Source organism: Bos javanicus, chromosome 26 (assembly GCF_032452875.1).
Source record: "Bos javanicus breed banteng chromosome 26, ARS-OSU_banteng_1.0, whole genome shotgun sequence".
Lineage (NCBI taxonomy): Eukaryota > Metazoa > Chordata > Mammalia > Artiodactyla > Bovidae > Bos > Bos javanicus.
This window is the reverse complement of record NC_083893.1, coordinates 5,595,511-5,611,339: the sequence shown is the minus strand read 5'-3', so window position 1 is coordinate 5,611,339 and position 15,829 is coordinate 5,595,511. Positions and strand designations below refer to the sequence as shown.

General features: G+C 36.7%; 1 protein-coding gene across 1 annotated transcript in view; it reads right to left on the bottom strand.

The window, feature by feature from the left end:
* The window catches only part of PCDH15 (protocadherin related 15), a 1,038,229-nt gene that overhangs the window by 28,479 nt on the left and 993,921 nt on the right, over positions 1-15,829 (bottom strand). The window contains exon 30 of the mRNA XM_061402659.1: positions 3,473-3,691. Coding sequence (XP_061258643.1) covers positions 3,473-3,691 — 219 coding nt within the window. The remainder of the gene's footprint in view (positions 1-3,472; positions 3,692-15,829) is intronic.

Below are 15,829 nucleotides of genomic sequence, written 5' to 3'. Positions count from 1 at the left end.
AAATATTTACAACATGTGATTTATAATTGATGGTTGTTTAATGGATGTCTTTCATAATAAGGCATGTAAAAGATACATATACATGCTAAGTTATTTCAATTGTGTCGAACTCTTTGCGACCCTCTGGACAATAGCCTGCCTGGTTCCTCTGTCCATGGGATTCTCCAGGCAAGAATACTGGAGTGAGTTGCCATGCTCTTCTCTAGGGGATTTTCCTGACCAGGGAATGAGCCCAGGTTTCTTATGTCTCCTTCATTGTCCGGTGGGTTCTTTACCACTAGCTCTACTTAGGAGCCCATAGAAGATATACAATCGGCTTTTATTATTGGTCTTCCATCTATTTAAAGAAAAGTTATTTTGTTTAAAAATTATTTTAAACCCATTTTAGATACTACAGGTACTGTGTAGAGGTGCATGTTTAGGAGAGATTTGGTTAGCTTTTATTTTCTTTGGATTCCAAGGAATGCCTGTGATTCTTGCATTAGAGTAAGGCTGCTCTTTTTGACTTTCCTGGATACTGATGTTAATTCTTGCCTCAAAACCGAAATCCCAAAGGGTGGCGGATATCAGGGCAAACTTTTTCCCATTTCTTCCTCTTGTATCCATTTGTCTAATACTAGTTTAATTCTATATACATAAACCGCAAGGGCTTCTCTGGTGGCTCAGACAGTAAAGAATCTGCCTAAATGTGGGAAACCTGGGTTCGACCCCTGGGTTGGGAAGATCCACTGGAGGAGAGCATGGCAACCAACTCCAGTATTCTTGCCTGGAGAACCCCCATGGACTGAGGAACTTGGCAGGCTATAGTCCACAGGGTCACAGAGAGTTGGACATGACTGAGCAACCAGGCACACACACACAGACACAAACCAAAGGACGTGCAACTAAAAACTAGTTCAGATATAAAATACAAATATGAAGTAGAGAAATAATACCTGGTTCTGGGCAGGCTGACTACTTTATTAGCATTATCTGTTTTTTTTCTTTTCATATCACATAAAATCATATGCAACATATTAGTAATTATACTTACACTTTAAACCTGTTTGGGAAAGCAAATGAATAGGAAAAAATGAATAAGAAAAAAAGAGAAAGCTACATGAGAAACACTGCATTCATAATATTTTAACATCTGAATTAATCTAAATTATGAATAATTTATGGGTTAAACTCATAATAACACAGACTTAATGACATTGTAGGATAATTAAGTCTTTCAATTCAGAAAGTGAAAATGGTAAGCACTTTATTATTACTGTCACCGTCCTACAAGCTGTTAAAACATTTATTGCAGGAAAACAAAGAAACTAGTTAGAATAGGAAACACTGGATTAAAACATGCATATGTGAGTTTTTCCTCTGATAGAGAAATGGAATATTAAAGATGCTCTGATCTTTATAACTGGCATTTTGGTTTACTATGCTTGAAGACTATTAAAGAAATGGAGTCAGGCAGCAAGCCCCAGTTATACTCGTCCTCACTTTGAAGCTGAAGCTAGAATTGGAAGGTGACAAGCTTGGATACTAAATTTATGACACTTTCACATTTGACTCCTAGTTTTCCATCCACAGCAAATTTCAAAGAAACATCTTAAAATGAAAGAATTATCATTCATTCCAATCTCTTTATAAGCAGAAAATGAAGGTACAAAAGTTAGATTTTAAAATAATAGAATTTTACTTTATAACACGTTTACTTTTGTTAAACAAAAAGAGAGCAACCAAAATTTACTCTTAGATTGTCAAGCTGATTACTGAGTTAAAAACCAATAAATTAGCTTTAAAATATTTAAATATTAAGGATTTTAATATTTTGTTAAAATTCAGACTATTTAGCATAACATCCAGGATGCTTCAGTTTTGATCACTGCCTTCTGTGCCAAGTAAAAGAAGTTTTCTCACTTATTTTAAAGCTAGCAGGATATAATAAATCTCCTTTCAGAAACAGTTGGATGAAAAAGTAACTGTGATACAGACATATTTAACATGAAGATTAATATTGGATTGATAGTTTAATAATCTAAAAATGTGTCCATTATTGTTTGTGTACAAGCTTTAGATTTGGCATATCAGCTTATTTAAGCACATACTGAACTCCAATATGTCAACCTAAATGTTATATTTGCAATTTCTCATTGCTTTTGTGACAGAAAATATTCCTATAGTATGTTGATGCACAGCACACTCTTCAACTTTCAAGTTGGAATTACCTTACTTTATTTAATTTAATAGAAAATCCTCATTGTTAGAGAACAAAGATAACAGTTTAAGATTATGGAAGGACTTTTTTAGTCCTTTCCCTGTAGGTATTTTAAATGATGAGTAGCCATTCTGCCATTACTTGTTACGCCAAGTAATTTATATGAATTATGATTCCTGTCTGTTAATTATTTTCATTTTGTGGCACCCTCAGGGCTACCTCTCTTCTTAACCTATTCCACAGTTTGTTGTTGTTGTTTTTTTAGCACTTATCATCAATAGTTGCTGCTGCTGCTAAGTCGCTTCAGTCGTGTCCAACTCTGTACGACCCCATAGACGGCAGCCCACCAGGCTCCCCGTCCCTGGGATTCTCCAGGCAAGAACACTGGAGTGGGTTGTCATTTCCTTCTCCAATGTGAAAGTGAAAAGTGAAAGTGAAGTCGCTCAGTCGTGCCCGACTCTTAGCGACCCCATGGACTGCAGCCCACCAGGCTCCTCTGTCCATGGGATTTTGCAGGCAAGAGTGCTGGAGTGGGTTGCCATTGCCTTCTCCATCATCAATAGGGATATACTTAAAAAGCACAGCCCTCTATCACAAAGTTCCCCATATCTAGTATCAAATTAAAAAAATTGCTTGCTAGACTATTTTAAATATAGATGTTTAAATTAGCTAAAATTTACTTGACTACTGTAAAGACCCTAAACAAGAAAAATATAGATATTTTAAATGAATGTATTTGTCTATAGGGACTAGAAAAATGTAAGATTTGTACAGCTATAATATAATGTTAGAAGTTACAATATAGACTCTATCAAGGCTACCCAAGAAAGATGAAATCATATGGGAAATTATATATGCTGTGCTATGATTTTTTCAAACTGTAATATCTGCATAGGGATAAGTTTGACAGTATGGATAAAGACCTAGCCTAACCTTCCTTTGCAACTGTGGTATCTGTATATGACATTCCACTACTTTTCTTCCCAAAGCTCTTAACCTGATGAAGAGCATAAATGAAACCATAGGAGGTAACCTCATATTCCTGGCAGATAAGAATATTTTAGCACAGGAACACTGAGAAATCTGTGAAAAATATATTGAAAGTTTGTAGTTTTCCCTTAAAGGAAGGTTATTTGGCACAAGAAAAATACCACACTCCCAGAATGTTTGCACCATGAATATTTTACAACTGCAATGCTATTTTACCAGAGGCAAGTTTTTGATATGCCTTCTTGAGGAGCTGTCTGTATTTCAGCAAGTATCAATACTTACTGTCTGTAGCTGACCAAAACCACCAAGATGGCAGGAATACAGCAGAGGATGATGATGAAGGCCAGAGCCAGGAGCGCCCCTTCGGTATAGCCGAGACTTTCTCCTCGCTTTTTAATGCTGGTCACTGCCTCTGGAGTCCGGATCTCCAGAATGCGTCCTCCTTCCCCATAATATGGCTGAAAGTCTTTATTGATATCAAGCAGTTTGCCATCTAAAAATCTTTATTGTTAGATAAACAGTAAAATCAATATTAACAGAAAAGGCCTTTTAGTAAACAAAATATTTTTGGTAATCTCTTTTAATATTTTGTTTAATTATAACATAAGCTGAGTCAGAAATCTTATTATGAATAAGAAAAGTGTATATAAAAAAACAAGAGCAATAGAGTAACAGTTCTATGTGCACATATCAAACATACTTATAACAATGACCGTTACTATGCTTATAGACTTAGCAAAAGTAACGATGTTATTGAAATTTATATCACTATGTTGAGATTATTTAGAGTAAGTTATTCAGGTGGGATAAAATATAAATTCTAAATTATATGGTACAATTTAAAAATATCTTCCTGCATTTTGTTTCTGTGGATCTCAAAATAATTCTGTAAAATAGAACCTTAATACTGATTTACTGCAGACCACAAAGTCACAAAGTTATGGAAACTAATCTGAGATACCAAACCAAGTCTTCATAGTATTTAATTAGGTTTCACCAGACCACCCTCAATGTCGACACTCTCAAATCTCAAACCAAAATACTTTTATGGGAAAGAATGAACAAATTAAAAGGTTTTCTTCTGCCTAGAAAAAGAATACTAAATAAATGATGCAGGCAGTAAATCAGTACACTCAGGATGATAAGAATTGGTGGTTCATTTATCTAGTGCGTGCCGGCAAAGTCCTTGTCTGACTCTGCGACACAGGCTCTTCCACCTGTGGGATTCTCCAGGCCAGAATACTGGAGTGGGTTGCCATGCCCTCCTCCAGGGGATCTTCCTAACCCAGGGATAGAACCCTCATCTCTATGTGTCCTACACTGGCAGGCAGGTTCTTTACCCACTAGCGCCACCTGGGAAGCCCAATTTATCTAGTAGTTCTTGTAAAACGTTTCTCTAAATAATGTATTTCCAACTATGAGTATTGTGTTGGGGAGAAGAATTAAGGAATAATTGTTACTTAATTTAATTAGACTGAACAATTTTTTCACATATTTTATGCTGTAATTAGCAGGCATTTTTTTTTAAAGATTCCTCTGCTGCTGCTGCTAAGTTGCTTCAGTCGTGTCCAACTCTGTGCGACCCCATAGATGGCAGCCCACCAGGCTCCCCGGTCCCTGGGATTCTCCAGGCCAGAACACTGGAGTGGGTTGCCATTTCCTTCTCCAATGCAGGAAAGTGAAAAGTGAAAGTGAAGTCGCTCAGTCCTGTCCAACTCTTAGCGACCCCATGGACTGCAGCCTACCAGGCTCCTCCATCCATGGGATTTTCCAGGCAAGAGTACTGGAGTGGGGTGAAAGATTCTCAGGAACATTTAAATGATCTTTTACATATCCTATAATATTCATATAACAATTATGTTCTGAAAACCACAAAACCATAAATGTCTTAGGTATTTGTATTTTAATTTCTTTTTTGTTGTTGTTGTTGTTGGCAAAATAATGTCTCTGTTTTTTATTTTTTTATTATTTTTTTAACTTTACAATATTGTACTGGTTTTGCCATATATCAAAATGAATCCGCCACAGGTATACATGTGTTCCCCATCCTGAACCCTCCTCCCTCCTCCCTCCCCATACCATCCCTTTGGGTCATCCCAGTGCACCAGCCCCAAGCATCCAGTATCGTGTATCGAACCTGGACTGGCGACTCGTTTCATATATGATATTATACATGTTTCACTTCTATCCATAAAAAATGAAATGTCCTACTATAGAAAATAGAAAAGCAAAATAGTTCAAAAAGCAAAATTACTCAAATGCCCATAGTGCAAAGATAATAGCTGCTAATTTTGCACACTACTCTTTTTTTGCTATTAATAAACATTTTTATATATTTGTAATTACACAGCACATACAAAGTGAAAACATCATGTTAAAAACATGTTTTAATATAAAATACTGATGTGAAAAATACAAAGAAATGTGAAAGAAAGATTTAAATGGCTCAAAATTTCACCATCAAATAGTAACTGAAGATTGCTATCCTTGTGCATTTTACAGGCTATTTCTTCCCTTTTGATACATTTTATTCTAATTTTCCAAGTGACTGCGCTGACTTTAAATCTAGTTAAACATGCTGTTCATAGCTTCTTTACAGAAAAAAAAAAAAAAAAAGATGCCTGATATCAGATAGGAATCCTTGGATAGTTTATTAATCTTTCAATTTAGGAAATCAAGGCTCCAAAATCACTGCAGATGGTGACTGCAGCCATGAAATTGAAAGACGCTTACTCCTTGGAAGGAAAGTTATGACCAACCTAGATAGCATATTGAAAAGCAGAGACATTACTTTGCCAACAAAGGTCCATCTAGTCAAGACTATGGCTTTTCCTGTGGTCATGTATGGATGAGAGAGTTGGACTGTGAAGAAAGCTGAGCGCTGAAGAATTGATGCTTTTGAACTGTGGTGTTGGAGAAGACTCTTGAGAGTCCCTTGGACTGCAAAGAGATCCAACCAGTCCATTCTAAAGGAGATCAGCCCTGGGATTTCTTTGGAAGGAATGATGCTAAAGCTGAAACTCCAGTACTTTGGCCACCTCATGCGAAGAGTTGACTCATTGGAAAAGACTCTGATGCTGGAAGGGATTGGGGGCAAGAGGAGAAGGGGACGACAGAGGATGAGATGGCTGGATGGCATCACCGACTCAATGGACATGAGTTTGAGTGAACTCCGGGAGATGGTGATGGACAGGGAGGCCTGGCATGCTGAGATTCATGGCGTCACAAAGAGTCAGACACAACTGAGCAACTGAACTGAACTGAATGATTCAAATAACTCATTTCAATTTTAAAGCTATGCAGGTTTTTATTCAAGTTAGCATACTATAATACAAGGCAGTTAGGATGCGTGTTTGTTTTTATTTTTTACAAATATGCTTTAGTAGATGAAAAATATACTTTTCATATCAATTTTTCCTAGATCATTTTCAGATATGTTTGGGAATACAATAAAGGTTTTTCCATTGCTCCAAGCACTAAATTGGAATGGAATTGCACAACACTTTGTTTGAATGTTTATCAGATAAAACAAGAAATTCCAAATGAAGTACAGATTAAGAGTTACATGACAAGAATCATATTATTAGAAACTGGGAAGGTTCAGAAGTAGACAAAGAGCATAAATTGCAGGGAAAAATGATTCCTATCATGAGGGCAACAGATCACTATTCCATTGGATTTTTACTGGATTCTCATTGATATCCAAATCACATAAAGGGAGATTTATTAGTCTTTTTACACTACAATAATTCCATTATTTAGATATTTATTTTGGTTGATTTCTCAATTTAAGAAATCTTAAGTATTTTTTTACTAGAGGAGAGCATCACATTTGAATCCAAAACTGATTTAGAATAGCTTTTTGCTCTATATATGAGCAACAACTTGTCTAGGCAAAAATCCTTGAGGCATAACATTTTCCTTAAAATATTGTGAATTTGATTCCATTGACTTTTGGCATTTTCTCATACAGATGGAATTTAAGGCATCGATTTTTTTTCCTTTATGATTAAGTCATCTTTACTTTTGTTTCAATAGTTCTAAAACATACTCAATTGCTTTTAAAGGACATGTGACAAGATTTTTCATTGATTCTGCCTGTGATGTAATGAAATCTTTCAATACTATTTTCGTGTTTTGTTTCTGTGATAACTACTACAATTTTTTACCTCAGCTCAGTTCAGTCGCTCAGTTGTGTCCAACTCTTTGTGACCCCATCGACTGTAGCACGCCAGGTTTCCCAGCCCATCACCAACTCCCAGAGCTTGCTCAAACTCATGTCCATTGAGTTGGTGATGCCATCCAACCATCTCATTCCCTATCATCCCCTTCTCTTCCTGCCTTCAGTCTTTCCCAGCATCAGGGTTTTTTCCAGTGAGTCAATACTTCACATCAGGTGGCCAAAGTATTGGAGTTTCAGCTTCAGCATCAGTCCTTCCAATGAATATTCAGGACTGATTTCCTTTAGGGTTGACTGGTTTGATCTCCTTGCAGTCCAAGGGACTCTCAAGAGTCTTCTTCAACACTACAGCTCAAAAGCATAAATTCTTCAGTGCTCAGCTTTCTTTACAGTCCAACTCTCATATCCTTACATGACCACTGGAAAAACCATAGCTTTGACTAGACAGACCTTTGTTGGCAAAGTAATGTGTCTGCTTTTTAATATGCTATCTAGGTTGGTCATAACTTTTCTTCCAAGGAGTAAGCATCTTTTAACTTCATGGCTGCAGGCACCATCTGCAGTGATTTTGGAGCCCCCCAAAATAGTCTCTCACTCTTTCCAGAGATATGTGTAATTATCAGGTTGTATCTTGATTGTCCTCTAAGTTTGTTTTTACCTCTTTTATCATTTTTTTTCTTTACCTTAGTATGCTGTGAGCTTATATTTATACTTCATTTTGCCAATTTGATTTTCATATGCCTTTTCATTACAGGCAAGTCCAAATTTGGATAGTCAATGGATTTTAGAAGATTTTCTCCCTAAAGATGGAAAAATGTAGCCCAAACAAACTTCAGGGTTTGTTTGTTTGTTTCATATTTTTTCTGATTTCAGGACTAAGAGCTCTATTGTCTCCCAAGATCTATGTCAATCCTTGAAGATGAAATCTAACTGACCTTCTCTGGAATGTGCACTAATCCACATGTAGTCAATGTGAGCAGAGGAAAGGCATACTCCAAATGGCCTGAGGGTTCCAGCCTGCTACCATGTGGAAGGTCAACCACACTATTCTTTTGTGGAATTTTTTTTACCAGAAAGAGATAAAGATTCAGGACATGTTAAACACATATACCATTTGCCTTATATGGTCTTGTTTTCTGTTGGAAATATTTAACTGTTTTCCAATGGTTTCTATAAGAGAATTATTTCCAGAGATATAGTCTACCTCTGAGTCATCAGAATGTTATGTCTTTTACTTTGTTTTTTAGTATTTATTACTGATACTATTTTTCTCCTTGCTTACTTCTTTTAGGAAGGAAATAAAGCTGTCAGATTCAAGATCAATAAAGACATGATGTTTGTTCTTTATTCTCATCCATAGTCTACTTAGCTGCTTGTCAAAATCCTTTTTAAGTCTAAGGGTGAAGTGAACAGATCCCTTCCTAGCATTTCAGTTCAGTTCAGTCGTTCAGTCGTGCCTGATTCTTTGTGACCCCATGGACTGTAGCATGCCAGGCTTCTCTGTCCATCACCAACTCCTGGAGCTTGCTCAAACTCATGTCCATCAAGTTGATGATGCCACCCAATCATTTCATCCCCTATCGTCCCCTTCTCTTCCTGCCTTCAGTCTTTCCCAGCATCAGGGTCTTTTCCAATGAGTCAGTATTTCACATCAGGTGGCCAAAGTATTGGAGTTTCAGCCGCAGCATCAGTCCTTCCAATGAATATTCAAGACTGATTTCCTCTAAGGTTGACTGAGTTGATCTCCTTGGAGTTGAAAGGACTCTCAAGAGTCTTCTCCAACAACACAGTTCAAAAGTATGGATTCTTCGGTGCTCAACTTTCTTTATAGTCCAACTCTTACATACATATATGATTACTGCAAAAACCATAGCTTTGACTAGATGGACTTTTGTTGGCCAAGTAATGTCTCTGCTTTTCAATATGCTATCTAGGTTGGCCATAGCTTTCCTCCCAAAGAGCAAGCTCCTTTTAATTTCATGGCTGCAGTTACCATCTGCAGTGATTTTGGAGCCCCAAAATATAAAGTCTGTCACAGTTTCCACTGTTTCCCCATCTATTTGCCATGAAGTGATGGGACCGGATGCCATGACCTTAGTTTTCTGAATGTTAAGTTTTAAGCCAAAATTTTCACTCTCCTCTTTCACTTTCATCAAGAGGCTCTTTAGTTCTTCTTCACTTTCTGCCATAAGGGTGGTGTCATCTGCATACCTGAGGTTATTGATATTTCTTCTGGCAATCTTGATTCCAGGTTGTGCTTCATCCAACCTTGCATTTTGCATAATATGCTCTACATATATGTTAAATAAGCACGGTGATAATATACAACATTTATGTACTCTTTTCCCTATTTGGAACCAGTCTGTTGTTCCAAGTCCAGTTCTAACTGTTGCTTCTTGACCTGCATACAGATTTCCCAGGAGGCAGGTTTGGTGGTCTGGTATTCCCATCTCTTTAAGAATTTTCCGCAGTTTATTGTGATCCACACAGTCAAAGGCTTTGGCATAGTCAGTAAAGCAGAAGAAGGTGTTTTTCTGGAACTCTCCTGCTTTTCAAAGATCCAATGGATATTGGCAATTTGATTTCTGGTTCCTCTGTCTTTTGTAAATCCAGCTTGAACATCAGGAAGTTCACGGTTCACCTACTGTTGAAGCCTGGCTTGGAGAATTTTGAGCATTACTTTGCTAGTGTGTGAGATGAGTGCAATTGTCCTATCATTTAGTTAAAGTTAAGTCACTCAGTCGTGTCTGACTCTTTGTGACCCTGTGGACTGTAGCCCACCAGGCTCCCCTATCCATGGGATTCTCCAGGCAAGAATACTGGAGTGGGTTGCCATTTCCTTCTCCAGGGGATCTTCCTGACCTGGGGATCGAACCCAGGTCTCCCGCATTGCAGGCAGACACTTTAACCTCTGAGCCACCAGGGAAGCCCAGTCCTAGCATTTAGCCAACGTTAATCCATATTGCTCTGTTTTCCCTAGATGAGGTAAATTCCTAAGCCAGTTTCATATCTTCTGATTCACTCAACGGATGAAGCACATGCAAACTTATATCCCTGCCTCCATTTACTTGTGTGGAACACCACTTGCAAAGAAGCAGGGCTGGCGGGGGTGGGAGGGCAAATTGAGAGAGTAGCACTGACATATGCACATTGTGCTCAGTCTCTCAGTCACAGTCAACTCTTTATGAGCTCATGGAATGTAACCCACCAGGCTCCTTTGTCCATGGGATTTCCCAGGCAAGAATATTGGAGCGGATTGCTATTTCCTTCTGCAGGGGATCCTCCCAACCCAAGGACTGAACCCACGACTCCTGTGACTCCTTCATTGGCAGGTGGATTCTTTTACCACTGATCTGCCTGGGAAGCCCATATACATTACCACGTGTAAAATACATAGCTAGCAGGAATCTACTGTATAGCACAGGGAGCTGCTCTAGGGTCTCTGTGATGACCTAGAGGAGAGAAAAGGGGATTGGGAGGGATGCTTAAGAGGTAGGGGGTATATGTATACATATGGCTGATTTGCAATGTTGTAAAGCAGAAAATAACATAACGTTGCAAAGCAATTATATTCCAATATTTAAAAAAAAGAACAATGAATAACTCAGAAAAAAAAGTACAATATGTAACCACAGACCATCCTGCATTTTACCTTGATGATTCAGTGTCACAGTGTACATACCAATGTAGAATGAGGAGGAGGGTGAGCAGGAAAATGTGTTTGTACTTCAAAAGCCCACATCTAAATGGTGGGGGAACAACTGCTTATTTCCTTGATAAGTAAACACTGTGGGTCTCTGAAATAGTTTCACAGAGTGGGCAATGGTTAACATATCTGCCCACATCCTTTCCACTTGGATCTGCTTAATAAAGTAAACCAGGGGTGAACCACTATTTTCTCTACACCAGTCCACAATTCTCTTAACTAGGTTCCAGTATTTAGTTTTCCATTTATTTGAATTTTCAGTATTTTAACTCTTTTTGCTGGATTTAGGAAGTTGAAAGAAGTTTTATCAGACCTTAGTAGTTAGATTCATTTTAAATTATGTATTTTTAAACATTGCAATTATAAATGCAGTTTCTAAAATATACCAGCTTTTTCTACCTTCTTCTTTATCTCTTATTTACTATCTGAACAGGCTAATGTTAAGCAGCCTAGGCATATAAAAAATACGTACAAGCTAAAATTGTATTTGCTTATTTTCAAATTTAATTAAGTTTTATTTTAAAATAGAATTGTCTGTTTCTGCTCAGGAGGTAGAATGCCACAGGAGAATGTGGCACCCACCCTAATGACTGGAAAGTCTATAAAATTGAAATTATAATTTTTGCAAGCAAAAAAAAAAAAAAAACTGAATTGCAAAGGGTAACAGTTAGAAAAAGTTACCCACAAACACACATGGGATTTTCACTCATTTGCAAACTTTTTCCTATGGACCACCATAAAGATAGACTGGGTACAGGGCAGGGAACCAGAGAAAATCCTCTACATAGTGAAGGGATATAGGAAGTAATCAGCTAAGGCTGGGGTGCTCTGCTGTCTGTAATTCCCTGGACCTGTATCTCATACAAAGCAAGAGCTACGTAGAGAGAGAGGAAGGAAAGCTTAAGTGAAGGTCCACTGCTTCTGGAAAAGAGTTATGAGCAAAGTTCACCCCATCTGGGAGAGAAGAAGGAGATTTCTGTAGCCAAAGACCCTGCAAAGTAGAGGTCTACTACCTGTGGGGGAGGGGCAGGGACTCTCCTACACACAAGAGCCTCCATAATTATGAAGGAGATTATGGATGCCACAAGGAGTCCTAGGCACACGGACTAGACAAGAAAATAGAACCTCCCAAACCCATCATTGTCTCATCCGCACCTGAAGAGTAGAACCAAGCAGCAAGCAAGTGCCGTTTACTACATCAGGAGAGTAAGAATGGAGAGAAAGCCCTCTATCACAGACATTCAGGGGCTGCTGAAAGATACAGAAAGCAGGAGAACTAGACAGGTAATTCAGGTATGGGAACTGTCACATAGGGACTCTAATACAACTCTGATTAATATTTTATGGAATCTAGTGTAAGGTGGAAAACATGCCTGAAATGAGAAATTCAGTAAGGTGGTAGAAACTGTAAGAACCAAATAAAAAGGAAAAAACATTTTTTTTTGAAAGACATAAAAATAAAGAATTCCTTTAATGTGCTTAACAAAAGGCTAACACAGATGAGTCAGTGAACTTGAAAAAAGGGCAACAGAAATTATCCAAACAAAAATACAAAGAGACAAGAATGTTGGTGGAAGGAAGAAGAACAAGAATAAAGCACTCAAAAGCTATGTGGACAAAACAAATTTTAATTGGAGTCTCAGAAAAGGAATAAAGACAGAATAGGGTATAAGATATATTTGAAGATATTTTGTCTGAGAATATTCCAGAAATGAAAACAATAAGAACAAAAACTTCCCAGACAAAAATGCAGATTAAAGATACTCAAAGAACCTAAAGAATAAAAGCAAGATAAAAATGATATGCATGAATTGCAAAAAATGTAAGCAATTCAGATAACTCAAAATGAGAAAAATCAAAATACTGATAACCTCCTGAAATAAAATATGTAATTAAAGAGTATTAATGTCATTCCAGTTTTGTACGCATTTATATGAATGATGCTAAAGCTGAAACTCCAATACTTTGGCCACCTCATGCAAAGAGTTGACTCATTGGAAAAGACTCTGATGCTGGGAGGGATTGGGGGCAGGAGGAGAAGGGGACGACAGAGGATGAGATGGCTGGATGGCATCACTGACTTGATGGACGTGAGTCTCAGTGAACTCCGGGAGTTGGTGATGGACAGGGAGGACTGGTGTGCTGCGATTCATGGGGTCGCAAAGAGTCGGACATGACTGAGCAACTGAAATGAACTGAACTGAACTGACCTGATGTTTATTTAATTTTTTTGATATAGTTAAATCAGTTTTCAAAAATTGAAGTGAACACCTTGGAGGAAGTACTTTTTCTTTTTTTGTTTGTTTCTAATGCTTTTTCCAGCAAATTCTAACATTGTTAGCGTTTAGGATAAGGGAAAATTGAGAGGATAATCCTATTTCCATTGGTCTGGACACTAGGCAACAATCCTAATGTCCTAGTGTATTCGTTCAGTGTTAAAAGTAAATATACAAAGCATTTTATAACTTTAGAATAGATAATAATGTCTGATAATATCTTTGCATTATCAGCCTTGCATTATGTAATATATCTATGTAATTTCACTACAAAACATTTCAAGAAACAATTCTAGGGTTTAAATTAGACCAGTGTTTCACAGCTATAAGTTCAAGGTGAAGACTACTACGAAAAAATTTTTAATACTTCACAGACATTCTGTCCTCTCCTCAATATAATTTTTTAAAGTTTATAGTTACTATATATTTTTGGCTTTCTTCTTGGCTATAATAGTTATTGAATTGAATTTAGAGTTCTACTCTTCACAATATAATGTAGGTTTGGGAAAAGTTGTTTAGAATGAAGACTGTGTATCTTACACTTCATACTGTCAGTTGAAATCAAATTGGCTTCAGTTTCCAAATCTTTTATCTCTAAAACATTTGTAAGTACAATTCAAATAATAATCAACATTATTTTACTCTCTGGAGACAGGTTGTCATCCTAAAGAACAGAGATATTTTTAAATTTAGGAAAACAACTTAAATTCAATCTATCATTATTCTTGGAAATAAAACCAATATGCATATAAACGAATGCAGATGAATTTAAATAAATGTTAATAATGACAATTAATAGAAAGAACATATATAAATTGCATTTAAAGTGTATTCCTAAAAAACTTTTAAATTAATAAAGCAAGCAAATATTGACTTAGTAGACATAAATGCTGCTTCATTTGGATGGTGATTCTAAAGCCTGAGAGGAAGCAATTGCTACAGTCATTTATGTTTCCTCACAGTGATTAGTATATTATCTTGCAAATGGCCCAAATATCTATGATATATAAATTTATTTTATCTTAATTATTGATACTTGACAACTATGTCTTTTAAAAAATTAAGTTGATATTAAATCAGGATTTTATTGTTGTTTAAATAAGAATAGTTGAATGCTGATGAACAGATATAAAGTAAAAACAAATTCAGGATTTATGAGTTTTAATAAACAAATGGATAAACATATGCTTACTAAATAAAAACATGCATCCATATATGGACATACATGTAAATTTATATATGCATATATTTATTTATTTATATTCTGTTTATTATATAGAGAGACAAAGAAAAACTAAAATCTGAAATAATGGGTTTTGGAGATATATATGTAGCTTATACATATATATATATACACACACACACACCTCTGAATATTTGGAATATACACATTTTATTATATAACAATATGCATTTTTACTATGTTTTACTTTGGATAAGAATTACATGCCAAGAATCTTTTGAACACTAGGTGTCACTAAAGTAAAGGAGAAATTAACAACAACAAACGCTGTAATAACTTCCAAAGGAGACTCTATAATAGCATTTTGTTTATGATTCTGTTATTTCCTTAATTTTAGGATTTATAACTCATATATTCAAATTCTCACCAGGATGAAATGTCACATGGACTTAGGTGGAAGTGATTATATCTGTTCTCCACCAGCAAGTCAGGGGGAAAATCAGACACCAATTTTTGCCTATACAGGAAGACCTTGAAGAAACTAGACTTATTTTTTAAATTCAAGCCTATTAACATCATTGCAGGCACACTGCCATTTTAAGAATGAATCTGTGCTTTCCTCTTTAAGAGCCAGGTTTGTGGAGAAAGAGTGGAAGAAGATGCAAGGTGACCTCACTGAAATGCTCCTTCCTCTTAAGCATAATGGATCTTCTGACATCTCAATCAGACATGAAAATTCTAGGCTTGAGCACCCTAGGCATTACTTCTTAGATTTTTTTTTTTTTTTTTTGCTCACACTTCACTTTGAAGAACAATTTGGTGGGTTTTAAACTTTTAAGTGGGGATTCCCTTGTAGCTTAGTTGGTAAAGAATCTGCTGGCAATGCAGGAGACCATTCGATTCCTAGGTCGGGAAGATAGCCTGGAGAAAGAAACGGCAACCCACTCCAGTATTCTTGCCTGGAGAATCCCATGGACCGAGGAGCCTGGCAAGCTACAGTCCATGGGGTCAAAAGAGTCAAACGTGACTTAGTGACTAAACCATCAATCACCACCAAACTTAAAGTACTTATAGCCTCACTGTGGTTTTGATTTGCATTTCTCTGATAATAAGTGATGTTGAGCACCTTTTCATGTGTTTGTTAGCCATCTGTATGTCTTCTTTGGAGAAATGTCTGTTTATTTCTTTGGCCCATTTTTTGATTTGGTCGTTTATTTTACTGGAATTGAGCTGCAGGAGTTGTTTGTATATTTTTGAAATTAATTATTTGTCAAGTGCTTCATTTGCTATTATT